The sequence below is a fragment of the Python bivittatus genome, unplaced genomic scaffold (genome assembly GCF_059951505.1).
Source record: "Python bivittatus isolate LINGU-HERP-01145 unplaced genomic scaffold, Pbiv_v1 ctg000980_np1212, whole genome shotgun sequence".
NCBI classification, from domain to species: Eukaryota; Metazoa; Chordata; class Lepidosauria; order Squamata; family Pythonidae; genus Python; species Python bivittatus.
In genome coordinates this window covers 44,638,074-44,655,459 of record NW_028277125.1, presented here as the reverse complement: position 1 = coordinate 44,655,459, position 17,386 = coordinate 44,638,074, and the positions used below count along the sequence as shown (strand labels likewise).

Here is a 17,386-nt window from a genome sequence, read left to right as displayed (position 1 = left end):
TTATGGAACTTACTTCTTCTGAAGGGTGCAAATGATCCCTACCTTTCTTGCATTCAGGAAGACCCTTGGGATTATTCTAGTTCAGTGAGCTTTGGGCCTTCTGACTTGTGTCACATTTTTTTTTTTAATTTCTACTGTTATATTGAACACAATTTTGATCTCAATTATTGAGATATTTTGTTGTTGGTTTGCCAGGTATACGTCCCAGAGTTGGTCAAATTGTTCTGGTTTATTTATTTATTGTCAAATAAAGAAATAGGACACTAGCATACAGCCTCAAGCAATAAGTAGCATGTAGCCAACCTTGGCTGATCTTGGAAGCTAAACAGGGTTGGCTGTAGCTGGTACTTGAATACAGGGCCAGCTGGGAATTCCGCATCTGTTAGCTATGCTGTGATGCTTTAAAAAATGCTGAAAGAAGGCTGATGAACTACTTCCATAATGCTGCCAAGAATACAGTGTGGATGCAATCATCAAGAGTTAAACTTGAGAGTGTCCTTATTGTTTTACTGTATTGGCATGCAGCAATAGCATCAGGCAGCTGAAAGCTTCTAACATTCTATCAACTCCTCACTGCAGTGCCTCCAGAAAATCAAAGATGTGCACACAGATGAAGATGAAATTATGGTCTCATCTGATGTCACAGCACTCTTCACATCCATAAACCCAGAACTAGCGAAAGAATCCATATCAGCTGTACTACACAACACACCTGACTTAACCAAATACATGCAGATCAAAATACCCAGAATCATGGACCTCATCAACCTCTGCCTCACCACCTATTTACAATTCAATGGACAAATATACAACAAATCAGAGGCATACCCATGGGATCACCACTCTCAGGACTCATAGCAGAGATTGTAATGCAACGCCTAGAAGCTATAGCACACATACAGCCTACAATATGGATCCGGTATGTAGATGATACATTTGTTATAATAAAAAAGAAACAACTAGAGAAGACACATGAAACCATTAACAACATCTTCAAAGGAATAAAATTCCCCAAAGAAGAAAACAACAATACACTACCCTTCCTGGATATCCTCATCAGCAGAGGAAACAACAGGAAATTAGAAACCCAAGTTTATTGGAAGACAACCCACACCAATCAAGTACTCCACTACCAAAGCAACAACCCGACCTCCCACAAGAGGAGCTGTGTAAGAACATTATTCAAGCGAGCACAAATGCATTGCAGCAACCCAGAACAGCAGAAAAAGGAAAAAAACCACCTATACAATATCTTCCAACAAAATGGATACCCACGTAATTTTATCAAAAAGTGCCTGACCACTCAACCTACTACAACACAACCCACACAAGCCACGAAAAGGATCACACTGCCATATATCAGAAACGTCTCAGAAACCACCAACAGATTATTACAACCACATGGCATCTCTGTAGCACACAAACCACAAAATCACTCCAAAATATCCTAAGTAAACCAAAAGACCCAATTGCCCAAGAAGAATAAACAGGAGTCATCTACAACATACATTGTAAGGACTGTAACAAACACTACGTAGGACAAACGGGCAGAAGACTAGCAGAATGCATCCATGAGCACCAACTAGCAGTCAGAAGGCATGATGAAAATTCCTTAATTGCACAACACATGGACAGACTCAACTACAGTTTTAACTGGGAAACTGTCAGCATTTTAGACCAAGCCAAATCCAAACGTGCAAGAGAATGCTTGGAAGCTTGGTATTCAGACAAGGCAGCAATTAACAGACACATAGAGATAAACAGCATCTACATACTATTCAAAAGAGACAAAAGACCAGAAGATCACCTCACCAGCATTCAATCACCAGCAATCATCTCCCAGATAAGCAAAGGTCACCACCAGGCACACAATCAAGCAGTCAACATACGTGAATCAATGAACTACCAGAAGAGCAAAACAGAACCCCCATCCCCACCAGCACTGGCAAGGCAGGCCACAGCAGATAAACAAAGAGCAAACCTTATCCCATTTTAGCACTGAAGATGTTAACTAGCTGGGTAATGAAACGTTTGCAAGAAAAGAACCAAGCTCAGAGAACCCCAAGGACTCCACAGCTTCTAACATGCCAAAGGAAGAGCTGCTTATAAGGTCAGTGCTTATGCTTTCTACATGGTTGACAAAGGAAGAAGTGACCAATACAATACTGAGCTATCCTAATATTCTTCTCCAAATTTGTTGGGGTGGTAGTTGGGGTGGGGAGGAAAAGATATCACATGGAAAAACTTCAGAGAAGTATCAAATGAAGAGTCCCTGTTGTGCAACAGTTCATTTATATGATCATAAACAGGGAGAGAAGAAGCTAATTTCACCTCTTACATAGGAAACATTATAGCATGCAGGTAAAGGAGAAAGAGACAGCAATAGAAGACCCCACTTGTAGAAAGTACACTTCCATATCTGATATCTGTGGAACCCAAAAAAGGCAGTATGATCTACATTATTTTTAGATCATGCATTATTTCTTTGTTTTATTGCAGAGACTGTTTTATATTGTATATTATGTTTGATTTACCTGTAGTGCCCTTAGTTATAAGGACACAGTAAATAAAAATATTACTTCTACTTCTATTATTGTCATATACAATTTCCTCAAAATACATATACAGCAATTGTGACAGAGCATCAGTGGTACATTTTTTTTTTAATTTTCAGGAAAAAAATATTAGACTGTCTCCTCTCTATCACTTTACACTAATATCTTATGTACAAATTGGAAAAAGTGAAGACAAAGGCAGAAATGGGAGTGGGCTCTCCAAATCTTGTTGAATTATAGCTCCTAACACTGGCTCCTTTCCATTGACTATCCAGTAGAAACAACTGGTAGTTGTAGTTTAGCAACATCTGGAAATCATAAGATTCCCAATCTTGCTTTATGTGAAAACAATCTGTCCAGCAACATAATCAACTGTTCTTCCCCCGTCACTTAGAGTACACAATGGATACTTAGATTCATAGTTCAATAGCAATTACACGAACCAGTTAGTGATAAGATACAGTATGCACAATGTGTGGAAGATATCCTACATGAAACTATAGCTGTTCACCATAAAACCATTACATGCATGTTGAATTCCAGATGCTGAAAATATATGCATCCAGCAGTTTTATATTTGTTGTTGTTTGTAAATATACTATAGTAAAAGCAAGATATAGGGAAGTTCTCACACAGGAATGTATTTAATAAGCCTGTTTTGGCACACAGGTTTATGTGCTTCCTAGTTTTTTTATTCCAACTGCTATGCCCCTTCAGTGACATCGGCTTCTTAACATCATCAGTTTATGTTCACACTAAATTTTGTCCCATAAAACCATATAAGTACAGATCTGAGAGATACAGATAATCTATAGTGAAGGTTCTCATTAGGGAAACTGATGAATCTCCATTCTGCCTTCTAGCCTCACGGTGAATGATTCTAAGCTCAGAGGTTGCACTAACTGAAAGGGGGCCAAAGAATTATCTTGAGTGGTGCCTTCAGAGAACAAACTTTTAGCAAACTTTCTAGAGACTACAATGTGGTTGGAACTACTACTCTAGAAGGGAGAAAATAGCTCCCAGAGTACTCAGCTGTGTTCCCAAGCAAAGCTACCTCAACTTCTGACGTAGAGATTGGCAACTCCCTAAATGCCTACTGGATATTCCCCCTTTCCACACTGCAGAGAGTAGAAGGTAGAATGTGCACTGGAGGTATTCAGCTCATGAAACGTATGTAGCTGGGCTACTCAGAGGGAACAGATCTTTGCAATTCCCAGTGAACTGCTGTGGCAGCCCAGCATTATTCCATGTTACATTTGTAATAAATAATGGTCTGGGGTCAAAATCTAGATAAGTGAATAATATGATCACCCCTGCAATTCATTTACTAGGCTTGTGCAGACTTCAGAATCAATTCCAAAAAGATGTTTTGGAGTGCACAAAAATGTGAACATAGCACTTGCTGGCAATTCTTTAAAGTAGAAGCTTCTTTTCTTAGGATGCTGTACACAGGTGCTTTAAGGGTGCTCCCATGCCCTTAAAAGCACCTTTCTGGAACTGAATCTGAAGGCCCTACTATTTATAACTTTGTATAAACAAAGACTGTTTACATTTGTTCATTAAACACATTAGGAATTAATGGTGGAGGCAGAAAAGCTTTTGCCTAGGCAATGTCAAGCCTTAAACAATGTGCTATGAATGTAGAAAGGCAATTACATTTGTTGGACCTCCCTAGAGATGTCTTTATAGCCAGTCTCCTTTGCTTAGACCAGCAAGACATTTAAACTAAATATCCATCCCTAAATTTAGGAGGGCACTAACTCAAACAAATTTTAAAACACTTCCAACAACCATCCTTGAAGGAAAATTCAGGAAAATCCTTCATTCTTTAAGACTCACTCCTTCTGGCAAACAAGCAGTTGAAAATAGTTGCATTGCCTATTTTATAAAAAAATTACAACTATATTTTATATCCCATTCATTAACTAAATTTCCAGGTCATTCTGGTTTATTTTATGTACAGTTGTTACTAGATGATCAATATGACTGAGTTTCTTTCAATGTGGCCAAATTTTGTTTTATTGTTTGTCATTGTAACCAATTATACTGATTATCTAGTTATTGTTGTTTATTTTATCTTCTTTTATTTTGTAAGTTTTAATTTTTATCTTTTTTAAGTGGAATTCTGTGATTGACCATAATAAAGGACTGACTGACATGAGGAATTAAGGAAGGAAACAGAAAGGCTTTTGCTCATTTCACTGCACTACTACAGCCCATCCTAATTTATATACACAAACACAAATAAAAACAAATAATATGTACATAATCAGATCTAGTAATCCTTCATGACTTTGACAAATCATACTTCACAAAGCCAAATATATTTAAATTTATTTTTAGGCTGTTTTCAAGAGCATAGTTCTCAAAATAGCTTATGTAGTTAAAAAAAACACAATGAAAGAAAACAACTTCCAACTTAAAAAAAAAAAGATGCTTCAAACACAATATTTATTTATTCATTTATTTGACATTCACATAAAACAGATTGTGATTAATGTTCACAAACAAGAAAGGATTCTGAACTTCAGTTTTATTAGCCCAAGGATCGGAATCTTTCCAAGCTATTTTTTTAACAACATAACTGGTTCTCTATCATTAACTCTCTAATTCCCAGGTATTTCAGTTAGAGGACAGCACTGTATTACTAGATTCAAGATTGGGGTTTTCAATTCTTATCGGGCATATAACAGATGCTTCTGCAAACTAAAGAGGTTCTGAATAACTGCCAGAAAGCTTTGTCTGTTCATATCCTCTACTGTAAGTTTATTTCTGTCAACTAGTGGACCAAAGTAGAGAGCCAGTTTGGTGTAGTATTTAAGGTACCAGGCTAGAAACCAGGAGATGTGAGTTCCAGTCCTTAGACACAAAGCCAGCTGAGTGACCTTGGACCACTCACTTTCTCTCAGCCCTAGGAGGCAGGCAATGTCAAGCCACTTCTGAAATCTTGCCAAGAAAACCGCAAGGACCTGTCCAGGCAGTCACCAGGAGTCAACACTGACTTGAAGGCATAGGCAAAGTGCCCATTTCAACATGTCATTCCTGGACTCTAACCCTGTCTATTTCTGAAAGAAATGTAAACCTTCCCATTTCAGTATAAAATTATTACACCAGTTCACAGCTGCTAACTGCAATAGGTTTTATAGTATATCCAACCTGCTGAATCTGCCAGTGTAATTAGGGTGATGGTTGTTATAGCTCTAGAAATCAAAACCTCCATGGAAAAAGTGAGTCCATCAAAATGGCCTCTGCCTTTTTCTCTCTGATGGCCTTGGGACTGATAGGCTTTGCTGATGACACCTTACAGTTCAGTTTGTAGCATTGGAAAATAAGAAGGAAACTAACCACAAAGGCAGAAATTCATAGCTTAGCTTTCATGCAATTTTACTACAGACAACGCACCTTTTTGAAAGACAAGTAGGTGACATGTTGATGGATTTGCTACCATTTTACAGAGAAGAGGGGGAAAAAAAACACAGATGACCTAGTTTATCACTTCAGAAAAAGACTGTCACCCACGCAGGCTGAATAATCTAGGAGAAAACAATAAGAGGCAAGGAACCAGTCTCTATTGAAATGGCCCAAATGTACTCAATATATATATTCAGACAACTGTCACAATATATTTGGCCTTTAGTAATGAAGAAAGCAGTCTGCATTGTGTCTGCATATAATCTCTCCAAGCTTGGCACTTGGAAACATCTGGTACCCACTACTGCCTTAAATTCAGGAAAGATTTAGAAGAGAAAAAAAAATACACTGAAAACACAGATAATTAAAAGTTTTAATCTCAAGTGTAATAAATTGTAAATTAATCTCTCTTAAATGCAGACTGTTTTGATTCTACTTCACTAATCCTTAGAGGCACGTTAGCTCAGTGCAGAAGACAGTTCATGGTCAGGCTGATCAACAGCATCATTCTGAATTTGAGAATATTCTGTATAAAAAAACCTCAATACATACCACAAATCCCACAACATTAAGCCACAATACTAGGAAAAGTAGCTTGTTATGAAGAAACAAAGCTCTGGAGATTATTAAGATTTTTTTTTTTTATATGCACTCACTGATAATATCAAAAAACATTAATTCAACTTGGTGTGCAGTAACCACTGGCCCACAACCCAATGCTTCTTTTATTTAAAAACTGCTAAGAAATTCTTGACTTTCTATTTTGGCAACAGTAATTTTATCGGAGCTGAATCCGCCCTATCACAAGAGACCCTCAGAAGTTACATCATGTATTATTTAGATATAAATATTAAAAGTAAGAGTATTTAGCAAGGGAAACGTAGAAGTAGCTGGTACTCGATCTATGCTCTATTTATTTATCAGTACTTAAAAAAAATTATTACTCTAAGATACTTGTAGAGGCTTTCTAATCTGCAAAATTAAGTCCTATCCTTTTCTCTTGATATATGCAAGTCACCCTGATAAATTTAAAAAAATGTTACCATAAATAGCCACAATGTTTTCATGTAGTTAAAACATAAGAGATTGCATGCATTTATGAAACAATTAGGAGAGCAGAGGCAGGGTTGGGATCATTTCTTCCTGGCAAATAAAAGTTAAATTCCTCCTGGTATACTATAAACAGTTCTATCTCAGAAATGGTTGTTCTGCCCATTTCATCCTGTTCCAGTGACATTTGTTTTAATGCATTCAACACATTAAATTTAATGGAAATCACTAAAATGCACTAAAGCAATTACTCTGAGGCTTAACTCTCCCTCTCCCTCTCTTACGCAAGTATATTTCCTGGATACAATTAGTGCTGTCATGAGTATGCTCTAAAGCAATCAAAAGATATGATAGAATTTGAATGTGCTACTCCAACTGTAAATGAGCACTATGTGTACTAAAAGTAAATATATATACAAAACTGCTCTCTCAGCAGTTTAACACAATCAGCCTGGTATTCAAACCCCGAAGGCAAAGGTTAAGATTCTAATTATGTCTTCATACATCATATTCCAATGAAAGCCAGACACTTATGAAATTCGGATAGGTATATGGACATGATGTAGTTAATAATGAAGCCCAATTTACTTCTTGAATCTGTTTCTGAGTATTGCATATATCTGAATGCAATTTATTAATGGAATGAATTGTTGTTGTTGTTGTTGTTTAGTCGTTAAGTCGTGTCCGACTCTTCGTGACCCCATGAACCATATTGCGCCAGGCCTTCCTGTCCTTCACTGCCTCCCTGAGTTTGCTCAGTTTCATGCTCATTGCTTCAGTGATGCTATCTAACCATCTCATCCTCTGCCGTCCTCTTCTCCTTTTGCCTTCAATCTTTCCCAGCATCAGGGTCTTCTCCAAAGAGATCTCTCTTCGCATTAGGTGACCAAAATATCTGAGCTTGAGCTTCATTATCGATCCTTCCAATGAGCAATCAGGGTTGATTTCCTTTAAGATTGACTGGTTTGACCTCCTAGCAGTCCAGGGGACTCTCAAGAGTCTTCTCCAGCATCACAGTTCAAAGGCATCAATTCTTCAGCACTCAGCCTTTTTTATGGTCCAGCTCTCACAGCCATACATCACTACTGGAAAAACCATAGCTTTGACTATGCGGATCTTTGTCGGCAAGGTGATGTCTCTGCTTTTTAATATGCTATCTAGGCTTGCCATAGCTTTCCTCCCAAGGAGCAAGCGTCTTTTAATTTCATGGCTGCAGTCTCCGTCTGCGGTGATCTTGGAGCCCAAATAAATGAAGTCTGTTACTGCTTCCATTTCTACCCCTTCTATTTGCCAGGAATTGATGGGTCCAGATGCCATGATCTTAGTTTTTTTAATGTTGAGTTTCAAGCCAGCTTTTGCACTCTCCTCTTTCACCCTCATCAAGAGGCTCTTTAGTTCTTCTTCACTTTCTGCCATTAGGGTGGTATCGTCCGCATATCTGAGGTTGTTGATGATTCTCCCTGCAACCTTAATTCCGGCTTGTGATTCTTCCAGCCTGGCATTTCTCATGATGTACTCTGCATATAGGTTAAATAAGCAGGGTGACAGTATACAGCCTTGTCGTACACCTTTCCCTATTTTGAACCAATCGGTTGTTCCATGACCAGTTCTAACTGTTGCTTCTTGGCCCGCATACAGATTTCTCAGGAGACAGGTAAGGTGGTCTGGTACTCCCATCTCTTTAAGAATTTGCCACAGTTTGTTGTGATCCACACAATCAAAGGCTTTTGCATAGTCAATGAAGCAGAAGTAGATATTTTTCTGGAACTCTCGTGCTTTCTCCATGATCCAGCGAATGTTGGCGATTTGATCTCTAGTTCCTCTGCCTCTTCGAAACCCAGCTTGTACATCCGGTAGTTCTCGGTTCATGTATTGCTGAAGCCTAGCTTGTAGGATTTTGAGCATAACCTTGAATGAATACAGCTATATAAAGAGGCATATTTAGGTAGTGTATATGGATACTCAATAAAAATTACAATTGGGTTATATAACCATGCTAATTTCTGCTTAAACCAAAGCAAGAGGTACTTAGCACAATTGTTTCATTTTTACTTATTTCTGTCAGGGGACTTTGTATATTCCCAAGTGAACATAGAATAGAACAACAGAGAACCTGGGAACATATGATAATATTGATATCGGGGTCCAATAGCAGTTTTGCAAACAAAGTTTTGGATTTTTTTTTTTTAATGTTTCAAATAAAAGAATGAAAACAAATAAATAAAAGGTGAAAATATCGCTACATACAAAAACCCAGAATATTTAGAGGAACAGAACTCTCATAGCCTAATCATCTGTGACCATTAAAGAAACGCACCATATCTATAATCATATCAGAAGAAATTAAAAATTGCTATCAGGTGGCTTGGAAAGGAAAAACATTATGATGCAAAATTAACCACTTGTGGATATCTTTCATTTAAGTTACTTTCGTAGTACTGCTGTAAAAATAGTATATGGACAAATATGCTCTGTATGCATATTTGAAGCTTGTCATAATATCCAGTGTTCTGGCATTATACAATTACATGACTTCACCATCCTCTGAGAAAAGAAAACTGACCAATAAACTCACCTAGTCATTCTTAGAATCAAACTCAATTACTCTGCCATGAGCACATGCAGCATAGAAGAATGTGGAAGGTAGGAGCAGGCAATCAAAGATACACAGTGACCCACATATTATGTAATTGAAAAAGTCTGCACTGTGGACCTAGCAGAGAGGATTGCAAGCAATTCTTCCTGCCTAATATGATTCTCAGAAGCATGAATATAATTTAGGACAAGCTTCCTAGTCAGAGAAATTATAACACTTCTTGTAAATACACCGTTCTACACAGACTATTGCAGTGGTGGAAAACTGTATGGAATATGAGAGAATCACTTAAAAGCTCCATGGTAATAATTCAATTACTTGATTATTTATATAATAACATTTCTTATCGACTGTTCCCACAATGGCACACTTGTGGAAAATCAAATAGAATTACAATTAGAACTACCTAGATCTGATTGAATAGACAGCATACAAATAATTGTAAATAAATAAATAAATATTGATGTGGATGTCACTTGCAGGAAATAGATAGACCAGTGCATAAGTGCAAGGGTTCTCACAGCAGTGAGGGAAGTGTTGAAATTGACTTTTTATTTGATCCTTTCCCTTTAAACATCAAGGTCAAGGTTTGTCTAGAAACAAGCTTGTTCCTTGTAAAATGTTTAGTCTTATAACCAACAAACAGAAATGTCAAAGGGGTGTAGGAAGAATAAAACAAACAAAAAATAACTCAGGTACAAGGCTTCAGAGTCTTTTTATAAAGAAATTCTGCAGGCTGTCTTCTAACTGGTGAACTTAATTCACTGACTCCAACTATGATGCTTCAATTTCCAGCTGAAAGTCAGTGTCTGGTAGATTTCATAACATCAAAACAGGAAAATCTTGGAGGAATTTGACCCACAAAGGCAGACTAGAATTCCTAACTTCTTCCTGTACTGAATATATCCCAGCTTTTCTTTGATGGTCTATAGTCTTGTTGCCAAATTGGCTAAGTGTGTTAAAACCTGTAGTGACACATGCTAAAGAGAATCCACACCTCATGAGTAAGCTGGTGTTTGACTTTATCACAACTATTTTGATAGAATTGATGCATTAATATAATTTACAAACTATTCAGTTTATTATTTAGTCAACCTATAGCTCAAAATACCATAATATATATTTTAACACAATTTAAATCAATTGGCTGGTTAAAAGTTTAATCAATACTCAAAATACAGCTTGGTCCTATATCTAGTATGATAGTGTCAGATATAGGTCTAAGGCCCTCATAAGGCAATTATCTAGATTAGAATTGAGAAAAAAAGAGTGGGTGGGTGGGTCAGGTTCTCAAAACCTTCCAGCAACTACAAAATACCCCATTCCTCTTTCAGTGATTTTTCTGAAAGGGGCTTCAAATGTTTAATCATTCTGAGGATATAGTAACATCCAATCAGTCTGCCAGATAGTTTGGTTAACTCAGCATTCAGGATTAAATTCCTTCTTTCTTCAAGCCAGTTTGCTGAGCAAGGAACACAGTTAATTTATCCTAACACCCTTGCCATTTATTCTATAACTGTCTCTGTTTACTAGTTTTAGGAAGATAACCTAGTTGCAAAAAGGGGATGTTCCAAGATAGGAGCCAAGTCACATAGCACAGAAGATAACTTAAGAAAAGTAGACATTTCTATATTTGGTTAAAATTTGGCACCTAACCCAAAGCTTTAATTTGCAAAACCAAAGCTGGCTATCATTTAACATTGCTCTACCTTAATTCCTCTCTTCCTGGGCTATTGTTTTACGGGTTTTTATTTCTTTTGGTATTTCTGCCAATTTAGGATAATGCTTCTCTTTGAAATAGGAAACCACACTGTTTCTCTGCTTCCTAATAATCTCTCCTCAAACTGTTCTATGCATCAGAGCTGATTTCATTACCTGCCACCTGCTGCTGCTGCTACTGCTGATGGATTTATTTAAAGCACAGGCATATGGTGAAGAAAGAATTCAGCATGACCTCCCTGAACTACCGCGGATGAATGCTCCACTGTAGTGACAGGGAGAAGCTGCTGCTTCTCTTTCTTACAACTAGGCGACTAAGCCAAACATGGCAAGGAAACCTCCCATGTTCAATCCATGCCACCCCTCCCCCTGGCCATTTTTAAATACTGTACATGATTAAAAGGTTTTTTAAAAGATTTCTGCAATTAAGAGTGAACAGATACAATACATGAGGTTCTGTAAAATACAACATCATTGAAAACAGTAATAGGACCAGCAAATTGTGGTATGAAAATTGAGCTGGGCAGATTAAATGTCTGTATTTCAGGAAAAAGCATGCTGTAGACTAGCCTGGGAAGTTGAAAAAAATCCAGAAGATGACAGGTGACAAACCATGTTCATATTACTTCCAAAACCCCCTATGTGTACTTCTCCACAAAACCAGCAGGAAGAAAGTTTGGCTCAAAAAAGGCCTTCCCTTTCTATTCTTTCTGCACAGCAACTCCATAAAGTAAACCCATCAAGAATGAGGATTTTCCATAACCTGCCTACTACTTTACCCACTTCTTGTAGAACATCTCAATCATTAATTAAAACAGAGAAAAGTAGACCTGCCTTATTCTGAAACTCACAAAATCCCATTTCTTTTCTACAGATGATATTTCAATACAGTGACCAATTTTTTCTTCTCTGAACTTCTTTTATTTTCACCAAGGGCCATTTAATGTTTCTTTCATAGGACAGGGAGAAAAGAAACGATGCCAAATTGTGAAGAAATTAACAATAATCCCATTCACTCTTATGAAAACTTTTTCCATCTAAAAATGTACTTAAAATAGATATTTAAGGTTTAGTGAATTCATTAATCATGAAAACACAGTATTTACCACTGTGTATATTTTAATTTGTCCAGCAGTTCTCCAATATAGCAGCATCCCATCTATTGCTCTAACAGGCATAACAGTACCTGCCAATACCTTATTACATATTTGTTTTTATTTTATTTATTTATATTTCAAATTTAGTCACCGCCCATCTCACTCATTTCCAGATCCATTAATTACCAGGAGCACACATTTACAAAGGAGAACATTTGATTCCACTGCCACTCTTACACTATTCTAGATGATTCTTGAGGAAGTCTACCTTACTTGTTATGCTCCTTTCCAGGATTATAATTGTGTAGCACCAGAAGTTCCTGTTCTTGCTCATAAACTGTGATATTGACAGCTTGGTAAGTACATGCTGGGCTACTGAAAGACTTCTGTTTCAGCTAGATGGGAGAATGGTCTTTTCTGGACTAGTGTATAATCAAGAATGATCTAGGTACCACTAGCAAAAAAAGTATGCAACTCACCTGCTCTTCAGAGAGCTGTGAAATGTGATTAACAGCAGCGTATGACTCTATCTTTGGATTGAAGTGGTTGATGATAGCTCTGAAAGAGAGAGGAATTTTATATCATACAGTATGTGAAGGTTATAAAGAGACAATAGAAATATTTTATTCCATACTACCATATTAGCAGATAAAACGTATAGTGAACAGCTATAAGAATACATGGCTCTACATAGAAAAAAAAAGGAACAAAATTGGACCATCCATTTGTTACCAAACTCTCTTTTCATTTTTTATTTAAAACTGGTCCACTTTTTGACTTTGCGTGGAGTTGAAACTATGATGTTTGCTTAGAAACTATATAGGCATGAGCATGTACACAGAGTTTCTTGACTGATATGCAGTCATCTGGATGTTTATGTTTCAGAGAACTTTTTCTCTTATTTCACAGCCAAAAATGAGTTCTCAGCAATTAAAACCTAATAGAAAATGATTACATCCTTGATTTAACAGTGAGAAGGCATTCCTTACTTTTCATAGCCAAAAGTACACAGCCTACATGGTTAGATATAGCTTTCTAACTGCCCTGTCAGCATCTTCAGAGTTGTTTAAGCTAAAGACAAAGGGCATTTCATGGCCAAACTGTGATATACAGCTTGGGCTTTATATGCAAAGTACTTACCAAGTGGGTCATGGCAGATGGGGTAATCTGAATATAGGTGTCCCCATAATTTTTAATCTGCCAATCAAATGTTAGATACCATGCAATGCTATTATACTCTTATAATTTGGGAAGTTAAGTTAATGAAAAATGAGAAGTTAAGATAATGAAGATAATAAAGTAGTGTTCAAAAGATTTCAGAAAGTTCTTACTTTAAAAAAAAAAATCATCAGGATCTATAGAAACCATCCAACTATTATATTTTACAAGATTTGTTTTTATGGTAAATGTGATAATAGTTCTTATCTCTATGGAGAAATAAGAGAAAATAAGGGCATAATTTCATATACTGCAAAAACTTCCCCACTGGGAAAACTGAAAGGGAAGCACATTCTAAAATAGATAGGTTTCCTCATTTGTAAGAAGTTAACAGCTAAACAAACTTAGTTCTGGAAATATGCAAATATATTTAATTTAATATAAGCACAGAGATATAGGATATGTTCTTTACCTGAAGAGGAATTGTTTAACCTCTATTTTATTTGAAATTGAAGGAATTAAGGTTCCAAAACTAATAATGGTCTGATCTATTCTCTCAATTTCTCTATGTTCTATCATTAGCTTAAAGAATAAAGGATAAATGAAATGAATATATCCAGCAGATTAGAAAGTGAATCTTTTCCTGAAATCCTCTGTCACACAAGAACCCCAGGTGATAACAATAGTGACTCTACAAAAAGCAATTTATCACATGGGAAGTATTATTATTATTTACAAATCACTAGAGTTCCTTTGTCACCGTATTGTTTACAGAGTTACATAGTTAGCATATATAGCAGTTTGTAACTACATGTGTATGTCACATACAAAGATACACAAACAGCCATTTCAATCATGGTTTCATCTGGAATGTAATACTGAGACTGCTTTGGTCATTTTGGTGGATGACCAATGCTGGAAACTAGCAAGCCTGCTAGTTCTTCTGGATCTCTCAGTAGCTTTTGATACCACTGACCACGGCATTCTTCTGGGCCATCTGGCAGGATTGAGCCTCAGGGGGACTCTTCTGCAGCTGTTCCATTCCTTCCTGTTGAGAAGATGGTTCTGGAGGACTATTGTTTGACATTTACATCACTGACTGATGATATTCCCCAGATTTCTATCTTGTTCCCCAGGCTGTTTAACATTTGCCTGAAACCAGTGGGAGAGGTCATTTGGTGCTTTGGAATGGGATGCCATCATCGGAGCTGGCTTTTAACAACTCCAAGGAAATAATCAATAGCCTTGAACATTGCCTAATCTTGATAATGAGCTACATGAAGGAGAATAAGTTGAAATTATATGCAAAGGCACAGGTGTTGTTGGTAAGGAGAAAGCTGGACTGGGGGTGGGGTGGGGGTGAATCGTTTTTCAGGATGGGATTGCACTCTTCTAGAAAAAGCAGGTTCACAGTTTGGGAATGCTTCCTGATCCCCAGCTATCACTATATTTGCAGGTAATGACCATGGCAGGGCAGACAGTACATCTGCATAATTACAGCTAGTGCTCTAATAAAATACTTTTTGAGCCAGTCCAACTTAGCAACTGTTATTCAGAGCTTGGTTCAACCTGTTTTGACTACTGCAATATACTTTAAGTATGACATATTTGAAAGGTATCTGTAAATTGTCACTAGTGCAAAGATAGCGGCCAGGCTTCTAAGAAGATTCAACAAAGGGTGAAATAGGAGACAGTTCTCATTACATGAGATGATTCCCATGTGAATGGGATAAGGCACAGGCACTCAAGTGAAAATGTAGTAGGTGGTGTGAGAAGACTGCCGAGCTACAATTGACCAACCCTTTTTGGAAGCTATAAAGGTAGACAAGAAATGTAGTACTTCAGAGCCATCCCAAGAAGGAAGTATCATGAATAGATGAGACCAACAAATAGCACTGTAGATGTTATAGACACCCAATTTATAACCCACGCGTGCACACACACACACATACACCCACACACATACACAGATAGTCCTCGTTTAGCAACTAACTCGGAAAGCAACTGTTCACAAACATGACAGTAATAAACTGTAGTAAACAGTAGTAAAAAAATCATTTTCTGACCAATGCATGCACTTCCACCCAAATTTCTGGACCAGACAAACAACACACACCAGAGTGAGAGTAATGCTGGTGTTGCTGCACAAGAGAACTTTATCTAAATGAAGTGGCAGCAGCCAGTGATCTTTGCAGCATCTCTCTCTCTCTCTCTCTGTCATGTGGTTTGCTTAGTGACCATGTCGCTTAGCGACTATATCACCAGAACATACTGCAGTTGCTAAATAAGAACTACCTGTATATGCCTTTTCTATTGTTTCAAGTTACTTTCTCTATAAGCTTCCTCCATATTGAACCTTTAAAGTTAATTGTATTCTTCAGCTTCTAGAGAACATTTGCAGAAGTTATTTACTTTTTATGTTAAGGATTTTCATTTTATTAAACAGTTGTATAGTACAATTCAATATTTCATAATGAGAAAAAAGGATAAACAAAACTAATTTTAAACAGACAATTCTGCTCATATGCAAGAAGTAACTCTCAGCTCAATTATTCTTTATTAAGAAAATGAACAAGAAAAAAATCTGACTATAAAATCTCATTTGTGATAGTAAATTTTGGATTAAAACTCCTCTTAATTCTGCAGAAAGGGTGGGAACAGGAAGATGGGGGTGCATTACATATACCCCCTATCACAGAATAGGTGTAGCACTGACATTTTAATAAAACAATTATTAAGACTAAATAGTAGCACTCACAAAAAAACAAAACTAGCAAGAACCCTCCAAGATTCTTTAACCTATGTGACATCTTTTATAAATATTCAACATGAATGCCATAATTTGGAAGGGTAAACCATTCTCCCATCACTGAGAGTAACTTCACAGTCAAGCCTATTTTTCCCCCCTCTCTCAGGGAAGAGGGGAGACAGAGTAACATGCTGCTATAGACTTGCAGTTGTCATATTGGCTGCCATTAGGTTGAAAGTATTCTAGGTCTCCAATAAATGCAATCTCAGTATGTGCAAATGATGTAGTACTCCTATGGCAAACACTAACTGGATTAAAACAATAGTCACTTATGGTTCTGAGGCAGCACTTGAGATCAATTCTACTAAAATCAAGATCCTAGTTTTTGCAAAGCAACCTAGAGTGCATGCCTAGCAGTTAAATGGTTAAGACAACAGAGCAATTTAAAATATTTAAATACTTGGGCATAGTTTTCATAGCTCCATCAAATACAGGTCATATCAAAATTATGTAGTTCAAAGGACACAAATTCAGTGCCAGCAATATAATCCTTTTATATTGCCAGAGGGACCCAGCATATCCCAACAGTGATAAAGCTGGCTTTGGCTAAAGTATATACACAACTTTTGTCTGGAATTCATTTGAGACTACTGTACATTGCTTTTTGCCCCTCTGGAAAGGGTTCAATCTAAATTTTTAACAGCTATATTTCAAGTGGGCTCATGTGTACCTAATGTGGTTATAAGGAGAAAGGCTGTTCTGATTGAAGAAGATATGGACATATGAAACTGAATTACTGCTCACTGCCTAGAGTTGTTTTTTCCCTTCTAGGTTCTTTGTGTCTAGGTTCTCTGAATATGGTGGATAATCATGATTCTACATGAAAAGCATAATCCTTGCAGAAACAGCAATACTCTGGGTTATCAAAAGAGTTACTTTGATGATGGGCTATGATTGCGCCCTTATGTACTCAAGTAACATGCTAGAGACATGGAGGGCCTATTGGACCAATCTGCCCTATCCAGGAATGTGTTTCTGGATAGACAAGCTG

At 37.1% G+C, this 17,386-nt stretch overlaps 1 protein-coding gene across 1 annotated transcript in view; it reads right to left on the bottom strand.

The window, feature by feature from the left end:
• The window catches only part of ARMH3 (armadillo like helical domain containing 3), a 149,408-nt gene that overhangs the window by 30,010 nt on the left and 102,012 nt on the right, over positions 1–17,386 (bottom strand). The window contains exon 24 of the mRNA XM_088131951.1: positions 12,908–12,986. Coding sequence (XP_087988077.1) covers positions 12,908–12,986 — 79 coding nt within the window. The remainder of the gene's footprint in view (positions 1–12,907; positions 12,987–17,386) is intronic.